The 27,870-nt window shown below is 41.9% G+C and overlaps 1 protein-coding gene and 1 long non-coding RNA gene across 9 annotated transcripts; one reads left to right on the top strand and one right to left on the bottom strand.

The window, feature by feature from the left end:
• Positions 1–440: 440 nt before the first annotated feature.
• On the bottom strand, positions 441–6,859 carry LOC110529604. 2 transcript variants are annotated; one of them, XR_005052833.1, is made up of 5 exons: positions 6,575–6,859; positions 5,747–5,865; positions 4,370–5,584; positions 3,673–3,869; positions 441–507 (listed from the first exon to the last, which is right to left on the bottom strand). It is a non-coding gene; the product is annotated as an uncharacterized LOC110529604 (long non-coding RNA). The 2 variants fall into 2 exon arrangements; XR_002474422.2 differs by having other exon boundaries at positions 4,370–5,865.
• On the top strand, positions 6,827–23,897 carry ttc13 (tetratricopeptide repeat domain 13). 7 transcript variants are annotated; one of them, XM_021611958.2, is made up of 23 exons: positions 6,827–7,032; positions 7,696–7,790; positions 7,939–8,014; positions 8,113–8,183; positions 8,414–8,479; positions 8,743–8,835; positions 9,186–9,302; positions 9,397–9,507; positions 9,620–9,702; positions 9,849–9,990; positions 14,146–14,320; positions 14,421–14,577; positions 14,766–14,896; positions 15,178–15,310; positions 15,482–15,574; positions 15,711–15,794; positions 15,884–15,953; positions 16,213–16,319; positions 19,550–19,685; positions 22,296–22,375; positions 22,552–22,630; positions 22,751–22,830; positions 22,932–23,897. In XM_021611958.2, the coding sequence occupies exons 1-23, from the start codon at positions 6,828–6,830 to the stop codon at positions 23,044–23,046; spliced, it is 2,499 nt and encodes an 832-aa protein (XP_021467633.2). In that variant the 5' UTR covers position 6,827; the 3' UTR covers positions 23,047–23,897. The 7 variants fall into 7 exon arrangements, 6 of the variants coding, with proteins under 6 accessions (XP_021467633.2, XP_021467632.2, XP_021467631.2 ...); XM_021611957.2 differs by having other exon boundaries at positions 16,210–16,319; XM_021611956.2 differs by having other exon boundaries at positions 15,869–15,953.
• The last annotated feature ends 3,973 nt before the right edge of the window (positions 23,898–27,870 follow it).

Raw genomic sequence — 27,870 nt, 5'->3', positions numbered from 1 at the left:
AGAAACCCAGCCTAAAACCCCAAACAGCAAGCAATGCAGGTGTAGAAGCACAGTGGCTAGGAAAACCTCCCTAGAAAGGCCAAAACCTAGGAAGAAACCTAGAGAGGAACCAGGCTATGAGGGGTGGCCAGTCCTCTTCTGGCTGTGCCGGGTGGAGATTATAACAGAACATGGCCAAGATGTTCAAATGTTCATAAATGACCAGCATGGTCAAATAATAATAATCACAGTAGTTGTCGAGGGTGCAGCAAGTCAGCACCTCAGGAGTAAATGTCAGTTGGCTTTTCAAAGCCGATCATTTAGAGTATCTCTACCGCTCCTGCTGTCTCTAGAGAGTTGAAAACAGCAGGTCTGGGACAGGTAGCACGTCCGGTGAACGGGTCAGGGTTCCATAGCCACAGGCAGAACAGTTGAAACTGGAGCAGCAGCACGGCCAGGTGGACTGGGGACAGCAAGGAGTCATCATGCCAGGTAGTCCTGAGGCATGGTCTTAGGGCTCAGGTCCTCCTACAGAGAGAAAGAAAGAGAGAATTAGAGAGAGCATACTTCAATTCACACAGGACACCGGATAAGACAGGATAAGTACTCCAGATTTAACAAACTGACCCTAGACCCCCCGACACATAAACTACTGCAGCATAAATACTGGAGGCTGAGACAGGAGGGGATGTGGCCCCATCCGAAGATACCCCCGGACAGAGCCAAACAGGAAGGATATAACCCCACCCACTTTGCCAAAGCACAGCCCCCACACCACTAGAGGGATATCTTCAACCACCAACTTACCACCCTGAGACAAGACCGAGTATAGCCGACAAAGATCTCTGCCACGGCACAACCCAAGGGGGGGCGCCAACCCAGACAGGAAGATCACGTCAGTGACTCAACCCACTCAAGTGACGCACCCCACCAGGGACGGCATGAAAGAGCACCAGTAAGCCAATGACTCAGCCCCTGTAATAGGGTTAGAGGCAGAGAATCCCAGTGGAGAAGGGGGAACCGGCCAGGCAGAGACAGCTGCCTGTCTCCAAGGCTTACTACAGGGGTTGAAACCAGTTTGATTTCACAAGCAGTGGAATGTCTTTCAAAACATGGATCTACAATTACCCGCGAACACCTGATGCCTTTCATAACACATTCCCCCTGTTTGAAGGCACCGGGCTGGGTCAGCACGTCAGGCATTAGAGATTATTTATTTGAAATGACACATTTCCCGTAAGTGACCGCCACTGCTCTTTAGAATACACATCGCCAATTTACTTGATACATTAGCGTACAGTATGTGTCCGGGGAACATGTGGTGTTTAATCTCTGTTCTAGCATTGTTGTTTACATTTCCATCCACTTGACATGCCTTGTTGTTTGGATAAGGTACCGATTCTCACTATTCATTCAAGATACTCCCCTTACTATTTTCTCCCCTTATTCCATGTGCTTGCAAGGCAGTCTAAAAACAATGACTATTTGTCATCCTGGACCATCCACGGACAGATGCTCAGATCCACTTGAGGTATCCTTGTAAGGATACCAAACAAAACATTTCAAAGCATAGTTCACTCAACGATGTAAAGGCTTGTTACAACTTCTGAGCACAACATGAATCCTGAACCGAGTTATGGCAGGAATGACAAAAATTAAACATTAAACATTTGATCACTGTACAAAAAGGAGAAACAAAAGATAAGACCAGTTCGAAAAATCTCTAAGGACAAAACAGTGAGTAATCAAAAATATTATTTTATTCACACTGACTTCAGGCTCTGTCTGCATACAATAATAGCATTTTCGGAGGACATTAGTGTGCTTCATACAGTTAAGAAACACCAACAAAGCAACTGGCTTTGGTCAGAAAAAATATAAAGGCTCTGTGTATGCACTACTTAACCAATAAGGTCTCAAGGGACCTTAGCATATACATTGCCTTCAGAAAGTATACCCCTTGACTTCTTCCATATCTTGTTGTGTTACAGCCAGTATTTTGTTTTTCAGTCATTTACACACAATACACCATAATGACAAACTGAAAAACAAGTTTTTAGAAATGTTTGCTAATTTATTGAAAATTAAATACAGAAATATTGAATTTACATAAGTATGCAAACCCCTTAATCAATACTCTGCAGAAGCACAACCATTCTCAGGTCTTGTCAAAGATTTTCAAGCAGATTTAAGTCAAAACTGTAACTCGGCCACTCGGGAACATTCGCTGTCTTCTTGGTAAGCTATTCCAGTATAGTTTTGGCCATCTCCCAGTGTCTGGTGGAACGCAGACAGAACCAGGTTTTCCTCTAGGATTTGCCTGTGCTTAGCTCCATTCTATTTCTTTTTTATACTGAAAAACTCCCCAGTCCTTAACAATTACAAGCATACCCATAATCTGTTGCAGCCACCACTATGCTTGAAAATATGGAGAGTGATACACTGTAATGTGTTGTATTGGATTTGTCCCAAACACAACACTTTGTATTCAGGACAAAAAGTTAATTGCTTTGCCACATTTTTTTGCAGTATTACTTTAATGCCTTGTTGCAAACAGGATGCATGTCTTGGAATATTTGTATTCTGTTCAGGTTTCCTTTTTTCACTCTGTCAATTAAGTTAGTATTGTGGAGTAGCTACAATTTTGTTGATCCATCCTCAGCTTTCTAATATCACAGCCATTAAACCCTGTAATAATTTTAAAGTCACAATTGGCTTCATGGTGAAATCCCTGAGCCTTTTTTCTCTCTCTGGCAACTGAGTTAGGAAGGACGCTTGTAGTGACTGGGTGTATTGATACACTATCAAAAGTGTAATTAATAACTTCACCATGCTCAAAGAGATATTCAATGTGTGCTTTTTAAAAATTGTACCCATCTACCAATAGGTGCCTTTCTTTTGGAAAACCTCCCTGGTCTTTGTGGTTGAATCTGTGCTTGAAATTCTCTGCTCGACTGAGGGACCTTATAGATAATTGTATGTGTGGGGTACAGAGATGAGGTAGTCATTCAAAAATCATGTTTAACACTATTATTGAACAGAGTCCTGAACTTATTTAGGCTTGCCATAACAAGTGGTTGAATACTTACTAACTCTAGATATTCAGATGTTAATTTTTCATAAATTCCACTTTGACATTATGAGGTATTATGTGTAGGTCAGTGACAAAAATATCTTAATTTAATCCATTCTAAATTCAGACTGTAACACAAGAAAATGTGGAAAAAGTCAAGGGGTGCGAATACTTTCTGAAGGCACTGTAAAGCCACCCTCTGTGAACATGTGTCAAATGCTTATTATTCCACAGCTCCTATACTTAATCATATAGGCTGCATCACCAAGAGAGTATTGCTCTCTTTTACTGTACAGCTTCAATGAAATAAAGCATTCAAGGCAATACGTTCGATTTCTCTTTCTCTCTCTCTCTCTCTCTTTCTCTCTCTCTCTCTCTCTCTCTCACACACATCTGTTCCATATCAAAATATTTGTTGCTTTACACACAGCCTGTGGGTTTTGGCATTGCACAGATTAAAGAATGTGTTCAATATGTCCTTTCTAAGGTGGTAAGTATTTCACAAATAGCCTCAGGAATGCCCAGTATCCTTATTAACTCCAATACCAACAGAGAGGTTTTTGTCAGTGTTTGACTATATGACTAGGCACACTCCACACAGCACTGATAGTTCCCCTCACCGCTCTCTGGTCCCGGGTATAATAGGCGCCATTGTAACAGTGTGTTCTTTAGGACCGGCCTGAAACAGGTCACTGGAACGGCAGGATGTCCGGTATACTCCATGGAAGTGTCTGAAATGCCTGGGCTATGCACGTCTCCAATAGCAGACCCACACACACAGCCAGCGGGGAGAGCCTTCTGCTGCAGTATAGAATGACTGGAGAAGAGAGGAAATGATCAGAACACAAACATGACAATATGCAGGAAAAGTACTTGTTTTGAACAACTTCACATCATGTAGAATTGAGAAATACTGCCATCAGTACAATAAACTATGAATTCTACAGAAATCCAATATCAATCAAATATATTCATAAAGCCCTTTTTACATCAGCAGTTGTCACAACGTGCTTAAACAGAAACACAGCCTAAAACCCAAAGAGCAAACAATGCAGACGTAGAAGCACAGTGGCTAGGAAAAACTCCCTAGAAAGGCAGGAACCTAGGAAAAAACCTTGAGAGGAACCAGGCTCTGAGGGGTGGCCAGTCCTCTTCTGGCTGTGCCGGGTGGAGAATATAGTACATGGCCATTAAAGCCAGATCGTTCTTCAAGATGTTCAAACATTCATAGATGACCAACAGGGTCAAATAATAATAATGGCGGTTATAGAGGGTGCAACAGATCAGCACCTCATGAGTAAATGTCAGTTGGCTTACCATAGCCGAGCATTTAGAGGTTGAGAGGGGGGGTGGAAACCGCAGCTCCAGGACAAGGTAGCACAACTGTTGAAGAGGTCAGGGTTCCATAGCCGCAGGCAGAAATGCAAAAACTTGACCAGCAGCACGACAAGGGCCATTACCCTGTGTATTGTGAAAAACCACAAGGGCCACACAGAGACTAATGCTTGCTTTGTGGGCCTGATTGTTGGGTGAAAAAAACAAAGTATAATGGTAATGCAGTTTTAGTGAATGAATGGATTCGTTTTGGACAATTTTGGGACCATTTATAACTATTTAGTAACTCTAGAGAATAACAGAATTCATGTTCGAACATGGATTTTCAAGCTAGGTGTATGAGCTGCCATCTGCTGGTGCACATCAATGTTCCTGCTCCTAATCATTACCCTGTGAGCTGATGGTTTCTATTTTAATAAAACATGACTGATGTGAAAAGTAGATAGATATGGGGCTCGATGTGTGAAGTAGGTTATTTACTAGTATCAATAATGAGTTATGAGAACTTTTCAATCAATTTTCTACCCAATTAATTCGCTGAATTAACAGGAACTGAGATGGCGCTAAATGTGAGTGACTCTAATGGGAGAATTGGTACACTGAGGGAGGAGTTGGCTAATGTACCTCTAATAGCCTGAGAGTTGGACGTGAGCACAAACAGTTTGATGAGGTTGAAACAGAGCGGGGAATAGTCATGCTCCCATATGACTATAGGGATGAGCAGAATGTTGCCATAGCTGGACAGCAGGATGGTTTTCAGCATTAAGCTCAGTTCAAAGTCCTAGCCAAGCAGCATCTAAACCAGCTAAAGGAAGGACAGCACTCCGACAGAGAACGCACCCAATTCTGTAGACAAATGAACATGAAATCAGTACCAACCAGCAGAAGACTGTAATTTGTATGGAATCATTGTGAAAAGAAAGCAGAATTTGTCACTTCAACCACACTTGGAAACATTGTTATAACATTGATATTAACATTGTCATATGCATGTTTGTTGATGAGTGCATGAGTTGTTATAGTAATAATGTGCTTTTTCCATGAGCAATACACCAAGAGCTGCCATCCCAAACATTCCCATTCGTTGGTGTATCTAATGATGTCTGCAGGGTCATTGTTCTGTTCAAATCCCTGCATTTGTGACCACCTCAGGTAGAACTCACACAGCAGGCAAAACACACACAGCTTCTAGTGAATCTATAGAGGAAACCATCAATAAGACATACCATCATGTCTTGTGTCTCTCTGCAGAGAAAATGAAAATGCAACGCAACATGCATCAAGTCTCATCCATTTTTGAAATCATGCACTGTAATCTGACTCTGGTGAATCGTTATTTGAGTGTCTTACTGTACATACATTCAATGTAATGTTGAACAGAATGTGTGTGAAGGCTTGAGTTTAGCATAACATGGCACCAATCAGAATAATGACTGATCATATTCAATGTACTTGTCCACAGGCCTTTGGAAGGATTCCTGAAAGAAGTAGAGACATTTACCCATTTCAGACAGAAGATGTGGTATGTTACCTGTAAAAAAATATACGGCAATGTTTATATGACCCCTGTTCAAACAGTCCCTTATTTACCACTGAATTGCAGGTATAAACCTTTTACATATCAGTGGGTACCTGGCAAATTGGGAGGGGTGTTGTTAAACCATGGGGGCTGTTTGCAGTTCAAATTTGGGAGGTGTTAAACAATGGAAGTGTTAATGAATTTACCTGCAAAAAGCAGAGAACCATTCACACAGACCCGACACCTATATTTTGGTTACATGGTCTATCCAGGAATCATGTCGAGGTCTTTTGGTGGCTTTTATTTTTCCACGTTTTTTACCCCCTACCCCTTTCAGATATATGAAATGGCTGTTATAAAAACGCAGGCATGGTAAATTAGTGGGATTTTGGTCTGTGTATGAAAGGGATAAAACAGGCACTCCACACCAAGCATTTCTCTAGCTTCTATGGCTAAACTAGATAGACAGCTTACTGTTTTATCTGTTTTAAGGTTAGAGACCCAACCTCTAACCAGAAATGTCAGCTAATAACTTGAATAGGAAAAACAAAACCCCAGCTAACTACACCGCTGGCAGTGACAGCTCCCTTAATTTCTAGCTAGCCTAGCATCATCAGTTAGGTAATATCTAAATCAGTAAATGAATATGGGCCAGCTATTCAACTCACACATATTATTATCTTCAAGATCCCATTACTGTAATCTTTGCGAAGCTCGTGCGCGTCCTTATTGCATTCAAAACATCTAAAGAACCCATTTGCCATTCTGTTTTATGTTGGCAACTTGGCAACGATAAGCGACCAGCTTGAGGAACCTGACTTCCTGGATTTATGCATGATTGGTCGGGAAATGTAGTCGTTTGCAGTTTGGCTAGCGGTTTGGGTCGAAAGGGGGCGTAGGTACCCGGGAACTACATTACCAATGCTCCCGCGCTCCTCCTCTCACATGAAACACAACATGGCACCTGCTTGCCGGGGTGTTGTTGTGGTATGCCTCTCATTTCTGTATTTATCCCGTGCTATATTTTCCACTGAACACTTCTCTACACTTACTTTCTTTAATAGCGAACTGCATAAACATGGTTGCAGCTCCCCGTCAGAGTGGGAGGAATACGCAAGTGATTGCGGTAAGTTTTGCCACGTCCTCGTAACTCGCTGTGTAAATGTAGCTAGCTAGCAAAAGCTCTCTTTTTCCGCACCCGTTGACAGGAGGTTGGCTACTGTAAGAGCTAGCAAGCGAGGGATATTACCCACTCTCGTAGAGGTTAGGGTTTGATGGTAAAGGTCAGGGTAGAATCAGAGGCACCTCAACTGATATTTCAAGATTTAATAGTACTAATAATACTTCGACAATGTCCTCAGTTCCCCTAATAATACAGTGTTATGATGTCCTCACCTAAATACATTTTATACACAATGTCAGCTAGTACATGCTGCGCGTCTTTCCTGCGCGTGAACGTAACCCAGAGCGCATCTCAAAGCACGCGGTTGTCTTGCTTGCACAGGTTCTGTATTGGAATGTACAATCAATGTATTCAAATAAAATCTAATTACATTGGAACTGTGACTGAATCAAAAGATCTAGGATAATGAATAATCACAAAGCTTGTAGTTAAGGCTTTTATGAATCAATCAACAATAAAATATTAGTATTTGATGTGACCAGTCCCTTCATTGCAGATCAGGTAAGAAGCCTGCAAATGTTTGTGATCCTTATCTATCCCCATAATGACCAAGTTGGCAGCAGTCGGGTTGCTGTGTTGGTTCTGATGCTGTATATTTCCCCACAGAGTCCTCCATTCTACAGTTGGACAGCCCAGACTGTGAGGAAGGAAGCAACCCGCCATGCGAGTCTGTTTTCTCTCTCAACGCAGAGAAAATCCTGGTGAAATGAACAGAATTCACTAAGATCTCAATGCTTTTGCCTTGGCATTTTTGTTTGGCTGACTCGTCATTGTAGTGGAATATGACCCTTTTGTTTTCACAGTGGAGACTGAATGTGTACCTAACTACAATGATCTTCTTTCAATCAGAGCCAAGCCAAGTTGTTCATAGAGCAGAAAAGATTCCCATTTGCAGTGGACAACCACAACACAAATGAGGAGCTTGGTAAGTTAATCCTGTAAGAGTTTGGTATGTGGAGTGCATGCTATACATTTCTGCTATCAATGCCCTTTTGCTTGACTCTCATTTTCTTTTCATTGCAGCTATAGGATATGTTCTTATTGGCAATGGACTCTACGATGAGGCCATTAAACACTTCTCCTTGTTACTACAGGTTGGTTAACATTCATAGATGCATGAATTACAACACACATCCGTAGATATGTCTTGGGCTGGCTTACTTGACAGTTTGATTAAGGAATATTATTTTATTTAGTCATATACATGAATAGTAGAGAGACACAGACTTAATTTACATTACATTACCTTTTCTCTTTCTCCGTGTGGTTTGCATTTGCAATAAAGGGCACATTTTTTATCAGTGTTTGTTGTGCTCTGGTGTAGGGGGATCCAGAGGTGGTCAGCGCCATCTACGGGAGAGGGATAGCATACGGGAAAAAGAGTCTGCAGGCAAGTGATCACATTAGCATGATACTGGAGTTCACAGAATATTGATACCAGAAGTTCTATTCAGTTAGCCAATATTTTCATTGTGACACATAAAAATCAAATCTGCGCAGCCTTTTGGTTATGAGAGTGCCTCTCCTGGGGACCCTACTCAGCAGTTAGCATGTGTGCGTATCAGTGGATGTGATTGATAAAGGCTGAGAGTGGTGCTTTTTTGTCCTAGTGTGTCCAATGGAGGTGACACTGTCTCTTTTCTTCTATGGAAGGACATCAAGAATGCAGACTTGGCGCTGTTCGAGTTAAGCCGAGTTATTGCTCTGGAGCCCAACCGTCCTGAGGTGTACGAACAGCGGGCAGAGGTGAGGATAATGCTAAGCCTGTTATGGGTTAACCCTCTGTTGTGTTAGACCTTGTGTTAGGGTATTGGCTTTTTGGGGGGTTCACTATCATGCTTGAATTGTATTTCTCTTTGAATGGAGCAGGTTTCTATGTCACCACATGCAAAATTGTTACAAATTAGTGAGAGCGGTGGTATTCACTCAAGCAGGCATTAAAAAAACTCTTGCACAGGAGGAAACCACTGTTGTATTAACAGTATGCCTTGACGTAGCCTAGTTACTAGACCATTGAACCCCCCCACACAAGTAAAATGATGGGAAAGTATATTAGTCTCTGACTATCAAGTTTTACTTGTATAATGTGCTTGCAGATTCTTTCTCCTCTTGGAAGGATCAGTGAGGCTCTGAGTGATCTCTCCAAAGCCATCCAGCTCCAGCCCTCCGCCCGCCTCTACAGACACAGAGGAACTCTGCTCTTCATTTCCGAGGTCAGACTGGCAATGTATTAAAGTTTCTGATGAGTGTTGATATAGGGTTCAGTTCACACAGTGGGTTTTATAGGCTTTTGTTTTCTCTAAATAGGATTATGTGGCAGCTATGGAGGATTTTCAACAGTCTTTGGATCTGAAGAAAAACCAGCCCATTGCCATGCTATACAGAGGTCTAACCTTCTTCCACAGAGGAATGCTCAAGGTATAGACATTTTTGTAGAAAACCATAGTTGCTCAACTTTGAGTACTGCCAATATAACCAGTTTTTGGTTATATCCCTGCACGTTTACGATACAGTTTTGTCTCCGATCCAGGAAGCCATTGAAACATTCAAGGAGGCCCTGAAATTAAAATCTGACTTCATAGATGCGTACAAAAGTCTCGGACAGGCCTACAGGTACAGTGGGGATGCTCTATGACTTGCTTTGGTTTCAACCAATGTGCCTCAAAGTTAGGGTCCTGAGTTCTTCCTAGTCAGGAAAAACTCAGGGCCTTTGCACTCATGGGCCAGTGCAGTAATTGATCCCTTTTGTGTGTCTGTAGGGAGCTGGGGGACTTTGAGGCAGCCATGGAGAGCTTCCAGAAAGCCCTGATGCTCAACCAGAACCACATCCAGTCTCTGCAGCTGAGAGGCATGATGCTATACCACCACGGCAGTCTCCAGGAGGCCATCGGCAACTTCAAGGTAATGGCCATGTAACACACACCTTCTTTCTCCTGACACAATCAGTCGACCACACATTACAAGTGATAACTAAAAATAGTTTTTATGTAGTTTAGTCTTAGTCATTTTGACAAAAATATCAAAGTTTTAGTCAAATTATTGTAATTTGAATAATTATTTAGTCTAGTTATTGTCAAAAGGATGAAGACAGTGGGCCATTTTAGTCACATTTTAGTTACATCACATTTTTATTGCCTCATTAACCTATAGTAAACATAAATCACTGACTTCCATGTGCACAAACATAGCCTTGTCCTACCAACATATTTTTCTGCATAACATCCTATCACATGATTCTCTTTCCAACAGCCCAATTGGCAGCAGAACACATTACTCAGCAGCAGATTAAAAATCACATCTCTTGACAGGGCTCCAGATTAGCATTTTCCTCTGGTGGCACTGGTGCCCCTAACTCTTTCAGTTGACTTGGTCGCACCAATTTTTTTTCCTGTGGCATCACACAATGGAACAAATTATGAATCACCTTATAAAGTCATTCACAGTGCTTTAGACGGTGTAATAGACTACTGAGATGATAGGCTATTCAATAACTAAGTTGTTTCAGCTAACATGTCCAAGCAGGAAGGCATGATTCAAGATATTTTGATGTGCAAGCTAATCCAGTAATTGTCATGAATTGTGGGTTGACAATTAGGATTTGTTATATTTTACTGTTAAAATAGGGCTCCATTATTCTGACATTTGTGGTTCAATATAGATGAATTTGCCTACATCTTTTTGTGTACTAATATCATAGGCTAATTTATTTTGGGGATAATTCACCACACGAAGTGAAAACTCAAAACACACTACTAGTTGTCATGTACAATGGTACATCTGTACAGTACATCTGTACTTTATATTTTTCTCAACTTTTACTTTTACTCCACTACATTCCTAAAGAAAATATTGTACTTTTTACTCCTTACATTTTCTTGACACCCAAAAGTACTCGTTACATTTTGAATGCTTAGCAGGACAGGAATGTGTGTTATGTAGGCCACACTCTGACTGTTGGGCCAGTTACCGAAAGGTCGCTGGTTTGAATCCCGAGCCGACTAGGTAAAAAATCTGCCGATATGCCCTTGAGCAAGGTACTTAACCTTAATTCACCTTTTTTATAATGGCTGACCATGCCGTGACCCCACTCTCCGAGGGTGTCTTGGGGAGTTGCGATATGCAAAAAACACCAATATAGGCAACCACCAAATGAATATTATTATTAACTCTAATTGCTCCTGTAAGTTGCTCTGGATAAGAGTGTCTGTTAAATGACAAAAATGTATACACTACCGGTCAAATTTAGAACACCAACTCATTCACAGGTTTTTCTTTATTTTTACTATTTTCTACATTTGTAGAATAATAGTGAAAACATAAACTATGAAATAACACATGGAAACATGTAGTAACCAAAAAAGTGTTAAACAAATTAAAATAAATTTTAGATTCTTCAAAGTAGCCACCCTTTGCCTTGATGACAGCTCTGCACACTCTTGGCATTCTCTCAACCAGCTTCATGAGATAGTCACATGGAATGCATTTCAATTAACAGTTGTGCCTTCTTAATTAATTTGTGGAAATTATTTCCTTCTTAATGCATTTGAGTCAATCAGTTGTGTTGTGACAAGGTAGGGGTGGTATACAGAAGATAGCCCTATTTGGTAAAAGACCAAGTCCATATTATGGCAAATAAGCTAAGGAAACGACAGTCCATCATTACTTTAACTTCTCTAGGGTAGGGGGCAGCATTCGTAATTTTGGATGAAAAGCATGCCCAAATTAAACGGCCTGCTACTCGGGCCCAGGAGATATGATATGTATATTGGATAGAAAACACTCTAAAGTTTCCAAACTGTTAAAATAGTGTCTGTGAGTATAGCAGAACTGATTTGGCAGGTGAAATCCTGAGAAAAACTACTTACTGATGGGATTTTTCTTTTGGTTTTGTAGTTTTCTATTCAATGCCATTACAGTATCCATTGACTTAGGACTCAAATTGCAGTTCCAATGCCTTCCACTAGATGTCAACAGTCTTTAGAAATTGTTTCAGGCTTGTATTCTGATAAATGAGGGAGTGAGACCAGTCTGAATGAGTGGACCCTACCGTGTCACAGAGCTTTTTCATGCGCAATCCCGAGAGTGTGCCTTTCTTGTTTACATTTTATATTGCAACTTTATTGTCTGGTTGAAATATTATATATCATTTAGGCTAAAAGCAACCTGAGGTTTGAATATAAAGATCGTTTGACATGTTTGTATGAACTTTATGGATACAATTTGGATTTTTTTGTCTGCCTGTTTTGACTGCTTTTGAGCCTGTGGATTACTGAAGAAAACACGCAAACAAAATTGAGGTTTTTGTATATAAAGAGACCTTATCGAACAAAATGAACATTTATTGAGTAAATGAATATCTTCTGAGTGCCACCATATGAAGATCATCAAAGGTAAGGTATTTCTGACTTGTGTAACTTCTACTTGGCTGGTTACTGTTTGTAATGATTTGTCTGCTGGGCTATGTTCTCAAATAATCTTAAGGTATGCTTTTGCCGTAAAGCATTTTTAAAATCTGACACCGTGGTTGGATTCACAAGAAGTTCATATTTTACATAGGTTTAAAGATTTTTTGTTTTCTGAATTTTTATAATCAGTATTTCTGTATTTGGCGCTCTGCAATCTCACTGGATGTTGGCCAGGTGGGACGCTAGCGTCCCAAATACCCTAGAGAAGTTCATTTATTTATCAGTTATTTTACCAGGTAAGTTGACTGAGAACACGTTCTCATTTGCAGCAATGGCCTGGGGAATAGTTACAGGGGAGAGGGGGATGAATGAGCCAATTGTAAACTGGGGATTATTAGGTGACCGTGATGGTTTGAGGGCCAGATTGGGAATTTAGCCTGGACACCAAGGTTAATACCCCTACTCTTACGATAAGTGCCATGGGCTCTTTAATGACCTCAGAGAGTCAGGACACTCGTTTAACGTCCCATCCGAAAGACAGCACCCTACACAGGGCAGTGTCCCCAATCACTACCCTGGGGCATTGGGATATTTTTTTAGACCAGAGGAAAGAGTGCCTCCTACTGGCCCTCCAAAACCACTTCCAGCAGCATCTGGTCTCCCATCCAGGAACTGACCAGAACCAACCCTGCTTAGCTTCAGAAGCAAGCCAGCAGTGGTATGCTGCTGGTTCTAAGACATGAAGGTCAGCCAATACGGAACATTTCAAGAACTTTGAATGTTTCTTCAAGTGCAGTAGCAAAAACCATCAAGCGCTATGATGAAACTGGCTCTCATGAGGACTGCCACAGGAAGACCCAGAGTTACCTCTGCTGCAGAGGATAAGTTCATTATAGTTACCAGCCTCAGAAATTGCAGTCCAAATAAATGCCTCACAGAGTTCAAGTAGCACACATCTCAACATCAACTGTTCAGAGGAAACTGTGAATCAGGCCTTCATGGTCGAATTACTGCAAAGACACTGCTGACCCACTGGAATTGTGATACAGTGAATTATAAGTGAAATAATCTGTAAACAATTCAAAAATGACTTGTGTCATGCACAAAGTAGATGTCGTAACCGACTTGCCAAAACTAGTTTGTTAACAAGAAATTTGTGGAGTGTTTGAAAAACGACTTTTAATGACTCCAATCCAAGTGTATGTCAACTTTCGACTTCAAGTGTGTGTGTGATGAGGCGTCACTGCAGTACCTGATTCGAATCCAGGCTGTATTACATCCGGCCGTGATTGGGAGTCCCATATGGCGGCGCACAATTGGTCCGGGTTTGGCCTGGGGTAGACCATCATTGTAAATAAGAATTTGTTCTTAACTGACTTGCCTAGTTAAATAAAACACATCAGCTAACAGGACCGTGTCACGTGCTTCCCACACTACCTGTGGAGAATGTGGCTTGGTGGGGTCATGATTAATCAGTCTAGAGCCGTCACCCGCAGGCCGTTCACACAGTCATCAGCGATCTGCAGTAATATCCACTTTGAGTCAGAATTGTATGTGTGAATTTGAGGTTCCTTCCCTTTTTTTGTTATTACACCTATGTGTGTCATTGGACTTGATGTGCAACACTTTCATGTTGAATTGTGTTTTGCAGAGATGTCTACAGCTGGAGCCCTACAACGAGGTATGTCAGTACATGAAGGGTCTGAGCCACGTGGCTATGGGGCAGTTCTATGAAGGCATCAAGGCTCAGACGAAAGTCATGTTGAACGACCCTCTGCTGGGCCAGAAAGCAAGCTCGGAGTATCTCAAAGTGAAATACCTCAGAGGTGAGTGCAGCATTCATGACCTCTCAGCTAACATTTCAACCTGAAGCTGAATGTTTTATCTTTGATCGTTTCTTGCCTCTCTCATGCCCCCCCCCCACAGAATACTCTCGCTACTTGCACTCACATCTTGACATACCTGTGGCAGAATACAATGTTGATCAGGATCTTCCAGGAAACTTCAAAAACCACTGGGCAAAAAACCTCCCTTTTCTAATAGAAGACTATGAGGAGCAGCCAGGACTGCAGCCTCATATTAAGTGAGTTCTAAGGGATATAAACCTGCTTCTGACTGAACACAGTTCTATATATTCTGCCAGCATTGCGGTATAGGCTAACTGATAAGTTATAGAGTAGGCTCAGTTACTGTAGTTGACATGGACCTACTGAGTGTTTGTGCTATTCAACCCATTTGTAACTGATCTTGTTTCATGCCTTGTCATTGTAGGGATGTTCTACCTCAGAACTTTGAAAGCTACAACACTGAAGTTCAGAAGCTCATTTGCACAGCTGATCACCTTGGTGCCCTTATGCAATACAATACACCAGGATTTCTTCCAAATCGCAGAATACACAGAGGTGGGTGAGTCACCTAGACACATTAGAATTCATACTAAAATCTGTTGTCCTCTTGTGTACCTTCTCGGCTGAAATCAGATTAAGTAACTCTATAACTTTAATGTACTCGTATCAGCCCTGAACTTGTTAAAAAACCCTATGCATGCTGGTATGAAGGTTGTTGTTTTTTCTTTCTGGAATACGTAATCTCTGATCCCATCCTATGTCTTAAGTCCGGTAGCTCCATAACAGTATATTTCAAAGTTCTGAAATGTAACATGTTCTGTATTTCACTTCCAAAGCTATGGGTCTGGCGACCCTAGAGGTCATGCAGGCTATGCAGCGCACCTGGAGCAACTCAAAGGTGCGAGTCAATGGCAAAACCAGGCAGATGCAGTGGAGAGACATGTTCGATATAGCTGTCAAATGGAGGAGGTGAGGTTTGGGTGTGAGACTGTTTGAGAAAGTTGCTATACAATAACGTTATTACAACAATGCACATCTGCAGTATCGATCAACACCCTGTCTGCAGTTTCTTTACTGTCAGTCTGTGAGGTTTGATACATGTTTCATGTCAAGTCATTTTGTTGTTCTGTCCCTGTGAAGGATCGCTGATCCAGACCAGCCTGTTCTTTGGCTGGACCAGATGCCTGCCAGAAGTCTCAGCCGAGGGTTCAATAACCATATCAACCTCATCAGGTAACCTAAAGGAAAATGACATATCATCTCAAAGATAGATTTACACAGAGACTAACAGATCACAAACTGTAGAGTCAAGTTGTATTTTTTAGATATCCTTTTTGATAATGTGGTTTTCCTGTTTTTTGCCTCACAGAGGACAGATCATCAACATAAGATACTTGGCGTATTTTGAGAAAATACTCAACTTCATCAAAGATCGAATATTGGTTTACCATGGGTGGGTCTTTTAAAGAAAATACAGATAGCTTTCTATTGGAGAAATATCTTGGCTTACTTATGCATTGTCCTCAGGGCATACAACCCAAGAGGCCTACTGGAAGTCAGACTAGCACTGGAAAATGTGGACAAGGTGGAAGACCTTCTCCCCATAATGAAGGTAGTAATAAGGAACAACACCCAGATAAGAAAATATTGACTCCTCGAAATAGTATGATATAGTGTTTTCAGATTCTGGACCCAGGGGGCTTAGCTCTGAGGCCTGATATATTCATGGACATATAGGTCCTAGGAACGACTAAGTGGGGTGTGCTAGATACGATATAATGTGGTAAAAGGTCTATTGCAAAAACATCCAAATTGAGATATCAACTTGGCATGAGTTTCACAACTGTCTTTTCATTTTTATCCTGAAGCAGTTTAACAGTAAAACAAGGGATGGCTTCACAGTGAACTCCAAGGTACCTAGTCTAAAAGATCCCGGGAAAGAATATGATGGTTTCACGATCACCATAACAGGAGACAGGTCAGTTTATTTCGTTCTAATAAATTAATAACAAACTCCTCTCTTGACATTATAGTTTCCATCAGTGGTTTGCCTAAGCTTTTCCAATCATACAGAAATTTGAGACACATTTTCTCATCACTGAACATAATTTAACGTGGATAAACATCACGGTTTATTATGTTTTTTAACTTTTATTATGTCAACTTTATTATGTCAGCTCAGTTGAAAGCAATTAAGTACTTCAATGCATTGTATGTTTTTGTTCATTCGAATTCAGCGCTCAGGGGTTTCTGTTAGGGAACTTCTATGGATTTCACATGACTAGGAATACAGATATGCATCTCTTGTTCACAGATACCTTAAAGGAAAGGTAGGGGCATAGATCAGAAATCCAGTCAGTATCTGGTGAGACCACCATTTGCCTCATGCAGAGCGACATTTCCTTTGCATGAAGTTGATTGTGGCCTGTGGAATGTTTTCTCACTACTCTTCAATGGCTGTGTGAAGTTGCTGGATATTGTCGGGAACCAGAACACGCTATCGTGCACGTCGATCCAGAGTATCCCAAACATGCTCAATGCGTGACATGTCTGGTAAGTATGTGGACCATGGACGAACTGGGATATTTTCAGCTTCCAGGAATTGTGTACAGATACTTGCGACATGGGGCTGTGCATTATTATGCTGAAACATGAGGTGATGGCAGCTGATGAATGGCACGACAATGGGCCTCAGGACCTCGTCACAGTATTTCTGTGCATTCAAATTGCCATCGCTAAAATGCAATTGTGCTCATTGTCCGTAGCTTATGCCTGCCCATACCATAACCCCACCGCCCCCATGGGGCACTCTGTTCACATCGTTGACATCAGCACACCCACAGTTTCATCAGCTGTCTGGGTGGCTGGCCTCAGACGATCTCGAAGGTGAAGAAGCTGGATGTGGAGGTCCTGGGCTGGAGTGGTTACACGTGCTATGCGGTTGTGAGGCCGGTTGGACGTACTGCCGAATTATCTAAAATGACATTGGAGGCGGATTATGGTAGAGAAATTAACATTAAATTACCTGGCAACAGCTCTGGTAGACATTCATGCAGTCAGCATGCCAATTACACGCTCCCTTAACTTGAGACATCTGTGGCATTGTGTTGTGTGACACAACTTCACATTTTAGAGTGGCCTTTTATTGTCCCCAGCACAAGGTGCACCTGTGTAATGATCATGCCATTTAATCCACCTCTTGATTTGCCACACCTGTTATGTGGATGGATTATTTTAGCAAAGGATAAATGCTCAATAACAGGGATGTGACATTTGTGCACAAAATTTGATGGATGGAAAACTTCTGGAACATTTTTTCCTGTTGCGTTTTATATTTTTGATCAGTATTGAAACATCCAATACCCTATTTGAACCTATTGAATTCTTTGTCATTCAGTTCGGACTTTAAAAAAAAACAACCTTGAAATACAAAGCTTGAAATATGATTCAGCTTGTTATTCTACAGTGCCTTGCGAAAGTATTCGGCCCCCTTGAACTTTGCGAACTTTTGCCACATTTCAGGCTTCAAACATAAAGATATAAAACTGTATTTTTTTGTGAAGAATCAACAACAAGTGGTGCACAATCATGAAGTGGAACAACATTTATTGGATATTTCAAACTTTTTTTAACAAATCAAAAACTGAAAAATTGGGTGTGCAAAATGATTCAGCCCCTTTACTTTCAGTGCAGCAAACTCTCTCCAGAAGTTCAGTGAGGATCTCTGAATGATCCAATGTTGACCTAAATGACTAATGATGATAAATACAATCCACCTGTGTGTAATCAAGTCTCCGTATAAATGCACCTGCACTGTGATAGTCTCAGAGGTCCGTTAAAAGCGCAGAGAGCATCATGAAGAACAAGGAACACACCAGGCAGGTCCGAGATACTGTTGTGAAGAAGTTTAAAGCCAGATTTGGATACAAAAAGATTTCCCAAGCTTTAAACATCCCAAGGAGCACTGTGCAAGCGATAATATTGAAATGGAAGGAGTATCAGACCACTGCAAATCTACCAAGACCTGGCCGTCCCTCTAAACTTTCAGCTCATACAAGGAGAAGACTGATCAGAGATGCAGCCAAGAGGCCCATGATCACTCTGGATGAACTGCAGAGATCTACAGCTGAGGTGGGAGACTCTGTCCATAGGACAACAATCAGTCGTATATCGCACAAATCTGGCCTTTATGGAAGAGTGGCAAGAAGAAAGCCATTTCTTAAAGATATCCATAAAAAGTGTCGTTTAAAGTTTGCCACAAGCCACCTGGGAGACACACCAAACATGTGGAAGAAGGTGCTCTGGTCAGATGAAACCAAAATTGAACTTTTTGGCAACAATGCAAAACGTTATGTTTGGCGTAAAAGCAACACAGCTCATCACCTTGAACACACCATCCCCACTGTCAAACATGGTGGTGGCAGCATCATGGTTTGGGCCTGCTTTTCTTCAGCAGGGACAGGGAAGATGGTTAAAATTGATGGGAAGATGGATGGAGCCAAATACAGGACCATTCTGGAAGAACCTGATGGAGTCTGCAAAAGACCTGAGACTGGGACGGAGATTTGTCTTCCAACAATACAATGATCAAAAACATAAAGCAAAATCTACAATGGAATGGTTCAAAAATAAACATATCCAGGTGTTAGAATGGCCAAGTCAAAGTCCAGACCTGAATCCAATCGAGAATCTGTGGAAAGAACTGAAAACTGCTGTTCACAAATGCTCTCCATCCAACCTCACTGAGCTCGAGCTGTTTTGCAAGGAGGAATGGGAAAAAATGTCAGTCTCTCGATGTGCAAAACTGATAGAGACATACCCCAAGTGACTTACAGCTGTAATCGCAGCAAAAGGTGGCGCTACAAAGTATTAACTTAAGGGGGCTGAATAATTTTGCACGCCCAATTTTTCAGTTTTTGATTTGTTAAAAAAGTTTGAAATATCCAATAAATGTCGTTCCACTTCATGATTGTGTCCCACTTGTTGTTGATTCTTCACAAAAAAATACAGTTTTATATCTTTATGTTTGAAGCCTGAAATGTGGCAAAGGTCGCAAAGTTCAAGAGGGCCGAATACTTTCGCAAGGCACTGTACCTCTAACCCTACAGCTTTCACCAAAGTGTGCTTTGTTATCTGTCCCATGATGAATGTTGATGTCCATAGAGACCAAGGTGTTTGTTCAGACGGTGTGTATTTGTGTTACCTTAGAGTGGGGAACATGCTGTTCTCAGTGGAGACCCAGACCACAGAGGAGCGCACTCAGCAGTACCAGTCTGAGATTGATTCCATCTACAAAGACCTGACTGCCAAAGGCAAGGCTCTAATGCTGTCCACTGAACTTGGGGTATACTTTCTCTCTTCCCCTCTCTTCTTCACTATTCCCTCTGTTTTATTTTCTATGACTGTCAGTGTTGGCTTCCAGTTGTGCGATTTTTAAATGCCATCTCAACAATCTGATCCATACTGTTGCTTTCCTATCTGATGTAACGCACGTTTTTCTATTTTCTATTGTCGTGTTGATAGATTTATTCTCTACCACTGAAAATGTGGAGCAGTTTGTTTCATATGAGGCTACCTAACCTGTTAAAGGGAAAATCCACTCAAAAACATATATAAACTCAGCAACAACAAAAAAAACATCAATTTTTCAGGACCCTGTCTTTCAAAGATAATTCGTAAAAATCCAAATAACTTCACAGATCTTCATTGTAAAGGGTTTAAACACTGTTTTCCCATGCTTGTTAAACGAACCATAAACAATTAATGACCTTTCTACTGACTCTGAAAAACACCAAAAGAAAGATGCCCAGGATCCCTGCTCATCTGCGTGAACGTGCCTTAGGCATTTTTTTTTCACTTTTATTTAACCAGGTAGGCTAGTTGAGAACAAGTTCTCATTTACAACTGCGACCTGGCAAAGATAAAGCAAAGCAGTGCAACACAAACAACAACACAGAGTTACACATGGTATAAACAAATATACAGTAGAAAAAGTTTATATACAGTGTGTGAAAATGAGGTAGGATAACGGATGTAAGGCAATAAATAGGCCATAGTGGCAAAATAATTGCATGGCAATTAAACACTGGAGTGATAGATATGCAGAAGATGAGTGTACAAGTAGAGATACTGGGGTGCAAAGGAGGAAAAATAGATAACAGTATGGGGATGAGGTAGTTAGGCTATGTATAGGTGCAGTAATCTGTGAGCTGCTCTGACAGCTGGTGCTTAAAGCTAGTGAGGGAGATATGAGTCTCCAACTTCAGTAAGTTTTGCAGTTCCTTCCAGTTATTGGCAGCAGAGAACTGGAAGGAAAGGTGGCCGATAGGAATTGGCTTTGGGGGTGACCACTGAAATATACCTGCTGGAGCGTGTGCTACGGGTGGGTGCTGCTATGGTGACCAGTGAGCTGAGATAAGGTGGGGCTTTACCTAGTAAAGACTTATAGATGACCTGGAGCCAGTGGGTTTGGCGACGAATATGAAGCGAGGGCCAGCCAACGAGAGCATATAGGTCGCAATGGTGGGTAGTATATGGGGCTTTGGTGACAAAACGGATGGCACTGTGATATACTGCATCCAATTTGCTGAGTAGAGTGCTGGAGGCTATTTTGTAAATGACATCGCCAAAGTCAAGGATCGGTAGGATAGTCAGTTTTTTTACAAGGCTATGTTTGCAAGGAGGCATGAGGACTGCAGATGTGGCCAGCACAATAAATTGCAATGTCTGTACTGTGACACGCCTAAGACAGCGCTACAGGGAGACCGGATGAACAGCTGATCGTCCTCGCAGTGGCAGACCACGTGTAACAACACCTGCACAGGATCGGTACATCCGAACATCACACCTGCGGGACAGGTACAGGATGGCAACAACAACTGCCAGAGTTACACCAGGAATGCACAATCCCTCCATCAATGCTCATACTGTCCGCAGTAGGCTGAGAGAGGCTGGACTGAGGGTTGTAGGCCTGTTGTAAGGCAGGTCCTCACCAGACATCACCGGCAATAACGTTGCCTATGGGCACAAACCCACCATTGCTGGACCAGACAGGACTGGTAAAAAGTGCTCTTCACTGACGAGCCACGTTTTTTTTCACCAGGGGTGATGGTCGGATTCGCGTTCAGTGTGAAGGAATGAGCGTTAAACCGAGGCCTGTACTCTTGACTATCCTACCGATCAATTTGGAGGTGGAGGGTCTGTCATGGTCTGGGGCGGTGTGTCACAGCATCATCGGACTGAGCTTGTTGTCATTGCAGACAATCTCAACGCTGTGTGTTAAAGGGAGTCTTTCCTCACGTTAAAGGAAGTCCTCCTCCCTCATGTGGTACCCTTCCTGCAGACTCATCCTGACATGACCCTCCAGTATGACAATGCCACCAGCCGTTCTGTGCGCGATTTCCTGCAAGACAGGAACGTCAGTGTTCTGCCATAGCCAGCGAAGAGCCCGCATCTCAATCCCATTGAGCACGACTGGGACCTGGATCGGAGGGTGAGGGCTAGGGCCTTGCAGATGCCTTGGTGGAAGAATGGGGTAACATCTCGCTTCAAGAACTGGCAAATCTGGTTCATGAGGAGGAGATGCACTACGGTATTTAATGCAGCTGGTTGCCACACCAGATACTGACTGTTACTTTTGATTTTGACCCCCCCCCCCCCCCATCCCCCTTGTTCAGTTTGTCTCAGTTGAATCTTATGTACATATAAATATTTACACATGCTAAGTTTGCTGAATATAAACGCAGTTGACAGTGAGAGGATGTTTCTTTTTTTGCTGAGTTGTATTTTTTTCTTGATAAAGTCCCAAAAGGTTTGGAAGTCAGCGGTCAAGCATTTCAAGATATTGGACTTTCAAGAAGCAATGTGTCACTGGCCACATCATCATTGTGTAATGATATTACCTCTAAGTGGACCCTGTAGCATGAATTGTGGTGTTTTTGTTTTTATCTTTTAGGATGCAGATGCAGTGTGTAATTTAATCCTCTCCCTGGTTTACTACTTCTGTAACCTTATGCCCCTCTCCAGAGGGTCCAGGTAAGTTTTGTCCAAATCATATTTTCTGCTATAACCATCAATACATGTTAAGGCATGTGTTTCAGTTGGTCTTCTCTGAATGGTGATTTCATTTTGTGAAGCGGTTTTTAGTTATGAAATCGGTCTCATTTCCCCCCCAATTTTTTTGTTTGTTGTCTCTATTTCCCTTTTTTCAGTGTTGTGGCATACTCTGTTGTCATGGGAGCACTGATGGCCAGTGGAAAGGAGGTGATAGGCAGAATCCCCAAAGGGAAGGTAATAGTGGCGTTTTGTTCTACTCTGCACTACTTCATTCTAATACGTTACATTTCCCAGTGGTGGTATCAATGTTGTAACAATGTGCCTGGTTTAAGTATTTTTCGTGTTTTTTTTCAGTTGGTTGATTTTGAAGCCATGACAACACACAGTCCTGACAGCTTTAGTAAAACAGCTAAAAACTGGATGAATTTAAAGAGGTGAGTAGCTTGGTGTGCCCACTGTTATCAACTTTAACCACATCATAAGTTGGTCAATTATTGTGTTGATAACCTTTTTTTTTTTTTTTTTTTTACCTCAGCCTACCATTGTGGTACCAGAGTCTTCCATCGGTAGTAGAAACGTTCCAGACGACTAGAACCATGATAGAGGTCCTCAACACGGACTCGACATCACACTGTCCAAAGAAGTCCTAACACCACTTCTCCTGATGAGAACAAGGGCCACTTTCCCTGTCCACTCTCTCTGCTCATAGTCTCTCTGGCCAAGCTCAACCCCCAAAGCACAGCGTCTGTCTAAACATGATTTATGGGAACTCCATGTTGTTCAGATATGTATGCAATACCAGCAAAACCCTAGTAGGGTCTAGTATGTAAAAGCTAAGAAGCATAATTGATTTGAATGGGAGGTAATCTCGATTGTGATTGGCTCTAAAATTAAAACTATTTTCTTTTTAAAAACTCTGTCTATAAGCAGAGAAAGTGGGGGAGGAGATTCTAAGATATAAACTTTCCTTCAGGGCTATTCTATTCCACTTGGGATACTTGAACATTTTTAGAAAACTCAAGCAATCTTTTTATTTAGTCTTGTCGATGGTGCGATTGTGGAGAATGTCACTCTTTGGCATTGCCTTTTTCAGTAATTTATTTTAACTTGACCAATAAAGGGCATGAGGCAGGGTTGGTTTTAGGTTAGGTCAAACTTGTTTTGGGGAAAGCACACAACAATAGTCCTCTGGTCTTATTTTGAGACATCTGTTTCTGTCTTGTTGCTGTTCTCTGTTTATTTGTTCCTTAAAATGTTTTAAAATAATTAATAATGGTCTTACCCACACACAACATTTGAACAAATGTTCAGGGATACATTAAGGGGAGTTTGTTCAACTGCTCTGAAGAACCTCTTCATGTGAGGACAAGCTTTGGTGTTCAGTTTGTATGTTCCCCACTTACCCTTAAAATTAAACTTCTTCAGGATCGGACCCTTTTTTTCCAATTTTCGCCTGAAATGACATACCCAAATCTAACTGCCTGTAACTCAGGCCCTGAAGCAAGGTAATGCATATTCTTGGTACCTTTTGAAAGAAAACACTTTGACGTTTTTGAAAATGTGAAATGAATGTAGGAGAATATAACACAATAGATCTGGTAAAAGATAATACAAAGAACGTTTGGTTTTTTCTTTGTATTATTTGAAATGCAAGAGAAAGGCCATGTATTATACCAGCCCAGCTGCCATGTAGATTGTGGCCACTAGGTGGCAGCAGTGTATGTGCAAAGTTTTAGATTGATCCAATGAACCATTGCATTTCTGTTAATTTTTGTATCAAGACTGCCAAAATGTGCCTAATTGGTTTATTAATAACTTTTCATGTTCAAAACTGTGCACTCTCCTCAAACAATAGCATGGTATTATTTCACTGTAATATCTACTGTAAATTGGACAGTGCAGTTAGATTAACAAGAATTTAAGCTTTCTGACAATATCAGAATGTCTATGTCCTGGGAATGTCTATGTCCTGGGAAATGTTCTTGTTACTTACAACCTCATGCTAATCGCATTATCCTACGTTAGTTCAATGTCCCGCAGGGGACCCACCAATCATGAAGAATTTTGTGAATGACAGAATAAAGTATGCATTGCCTGCCTGAGTCCTTACGTAATGAGCTCCAGAGGATCAAAAGAAATAACCAACAACAATTTTCAGTTCTCTCCTTAACTTTTATTTAATTTTTTGGCAGAACTGTTTTATCATAATGTTTCCGAATCAATGTTAGTGCTGAATGGCTGGGAGTTTTGTTTTAATCTTTTTTTTTTGCACTGGGTGAATTGGCTATGTTTATTGAAGCGCTAAGGTGGATTTTTAAGCATATGTCCCAGCTTGAAGTTTAAACTTGAAGGAAAGAAATCTGTGGAGATTTTAGGGAATTGGGATGTTCAATGGTCAATACAATTGGTTGACAAATGAGTTTGTTTCTTGTTATTTCAATTCAACCAGGAGTGATACTGATAGGGTTATCTAAAGTTATACCAGATCACCCACCAAGACATTATTAATTCATGAGCTTTTTTGCTACCCCTTTCAAACACACCTTGCTTGTACTTTCATTCAGGTCAGCAGATGTCGCACAAGTGCTCCTAAATACTGTAAACCACCATGACTTTAGCCAAATCATGTGATGTTTCTGATAAGCCGAATAGGATATGGTTTGCTTGCTAACAGTACAGTTGCAGCTAACACTACTGTTTCTGTTTTGCTGGAGGAGGTTGACAGTTCCCAGAGATGGCTGAAGATATCAGTGAGGCAGGGGATACTCTTATTTATGGTTTAACAGGCTTGTATACTATGGGAAGAAATCTACTCGAAAATGGGAAGAAAGAAGCAGCGGTTACAGTATACTACTGATATTTCTGTAGCTATCTTATGGCGCTAGCTACTGTCACATATAACCTATGCAGTAGTGATGGGTCGTTCTCGAACGAGTCGGCTCACATATTAGGAGAGCCTAACTATTTATAAAAATATACAAAAAATAATTTATGAATAAGCAAAAGATTAAAATGAATAGAATTAACTAATTCAAAGAACAAAAAAAATAAAAATATATGCCTAAATGCTCAAGCGCACGCACATTCGTTCTGACTGTCTGCTCAGACTAACAGCCTCTCCTGTTGTTCCTGTCAATCAGACACGCAGTCTCAACCAATGAACCAAAGATGCGTGAGGCAGGGCCGAGCAAACTGTGGCAAGAAAGAAGCAGCGGTTACAGTATGCTACTGATATTTCTGTAGCTATCTTGGCTAAAATAATTGCCAGCCATTTTCGATTGTGGAGGACCGAGGTTTTAGAAATTATAGCAATAGTCTAAGTCCAATGTACACAATTCCAAGCAGGAAAACACTTTCAGAATCACTTATTCCACAACTGTACGAGAGCACACAGGCAAAGAAAGAGTCCAAAAAGCTACTGCAGTTTGTCTTACCACTGACAGCTGGACATCAAGGGTAACCACTTCTTACATGTTGATTACATGTCACTTCATTGAAGATCTTTCGATGTCAAGCTGTCTTCTGGACTGCTTTGAGTTCAGTGACAGACACACCTCAGAGAACTTGGCAGAGGAACTGTTGAGAGTGGCCTGAGAATGGCAAGTAGATGGAAAAGTGGTCTGTTGTGTTAGCGACAATGCAGCTAACATAACCAAAGCCATGAAAATGTTCGAATGGACCCATCATCCATGTCTTGCCCACACAATCAACCTGATTGTAAGAGATGCTCTGAAGGTGATGAAGCCCACTGTGGACAAAGTGAAAGTAGCTGTGGAATACTTCCACAGGAGCACACTAGGTGCTGAAAAACTAAAGTCTACACAACGCCAGATGGGGATGCCTGAGCTGAGGCCTAAACAAGACTGCCTTGTTCTTCCACCAGCTCAGAGGATCTACAGATCCTCCAAATAGGATTGGACCTCCATTATGGCATCTGCTGAGGGATTCCTTCGTGCTGCATCCCCAGTTGCTCTCTCGTCAAACAGCAGACGTTTGTGGCACTACTGCTGGTGCTTCTGCTCCATCTGATCCCTCTTCTTCCTGTTGCCCTGGTGCCTGAGCCAGCTGACTGCTGGGGCTGTCCCTCCCTGCTGCTGAGATTATTCTTTGAAGAGCATCAAACGCTCTGGCATCACTGACCTACCCACGGCTCACTAAAGTCATGACAGGGAGACTCTATAGTGGCCACATCCGTTCCCTCTGAAAGGGTCTTCTCGACAAATAATTACTGAGAGAAGAAACTGCATCAGCCCCTTGAAAGTGAGGCAGCTTGCATTTCTTAATGCAAATCTCTCATAAAAGCAAAATATGGTCAGCATTGCTGTGTGCTGCTGGTTATAACATGCCAATTAAGAAGAGAGAGAAATGAGTGACCAGTTTAATGTTTTAAGTGGGATGCTGCAGTTTTGCACATTGTTATTTATTTTTCTTTGATATGGTGCAATATTCTATTATTATGTTGTTCAGATTGTATTTGTTTTGAATGGCTAAACGACTTCCGTCATCATGAAGTGCTTTGAGAGACTAGTCAAGGACCATATCACCTCCACCCTACCTGACACCCTAGACCCACTCCAATTTGCTTACCGCCCCAATAGGTCCACAGACGACACAATCGCAACCACACTGCACACTGCCCTAACCCATCTGGACAAGAGGAATATATGTGATAATGCTGCATTTAACACCATAGTACCCTCTAAAGTGCCCTCCATAGTACCCCCCCTGGGTCTCGACCCCGCCCTGTGCAACTGGGTACTGGACTTCCTGATGGGCCGCCCCCAGGTGGTGAGGGTAGGTAACAACATCTCAACCCCGCTGATCCTCAACACTGGGGCCCCACAAGGGTGCGTTCTGAGCCCTCTTCTGTACTCCCTGTTCACCCACGACTGCGTGGCCATGCACGCCTCCAACTCAATCATCAAGTTTGCGGACGACACTACAGTGGTAGGCTTGATTACCAACAACGACGAGACGGCCTACAGGGAGGAGGTGAGGGCCCTCAGAGTGTGGTGTCAGGAAAATAACCTCACACTCAACGTCAACAAAACTAAGGAGATGATTGTGGACTTCAGGAAACAGCAGAGGGAACACCCCCCTATCCACATCGATGGAACAGTAGTGGAGAGGGTAGCAAGTTTTAAGTTCCTCGGCGTACACATCACAGACAAACTGAATTGGTCCCACCCACACAGACAGCATCGGGAAGAAGGCGCAGCAGCGCCTCTTCAACCTCAGGAAGCTGAAGAAATTTGGCTTGTCACCAAAAGCACTCACAAACTTCTACAGATGCACAATCGAGAGCATCCTGTCGGGCTGTATCACCGCCTGGTACGGCAACTGCTCCGCCCACAACCGTAAGGCTCTCCAGAGGGTAGTGAGGTCTGCACAACGCATCACCGGGGGCAAACTACCTGCCCTCCAGGACACCTACACCACCCGATGTCACAGGAAGGCAATAAAGATCTTCAAGG

This window comes from Oncorhynchus mykiss, chromosome 8, assembly GCF_013265735.2.
Source record: "Oncorhynchus mykiss isolate Arlee chromosome 8, USDA_OmykA_1.1, whole genome shotgun sequence".
Taxonomy (NCBI): Eukaryota; Metazoa; Chordata; class Actinopteri; order Salmoniformes; family Salmonidae; genus Oncorhynchus; species Oncorhynchus mykiss.
Note: the sequence above shows the minus strand (reverse complement) of the source record. Positions and strands in the feature narration are given on the sequence as shown.

Coding starts and splice junctions, on each gene's coding strand:
- ttc13 (XM_021611955.2), top strand. CDS start 6,828: ATGCTCCCGCGCTCCTCCTCTCACATGAAACACAACATGGCACCTGCT. Junction 14,321..14,420: donor CAAAGTGAAATACCTCAGAG/GTGAGTGCAGCA, acceptor CCCCCCCCACAG/AATACTCTCGCTACTTGCAC. Junction 22,376..22,551: donor CCCCTCTCCAGAGGGTCCAG/GTAAGTTTTGTC, acceptor CCCTTTTTTCAG/TGTTGTGGCATACTCTGTTG.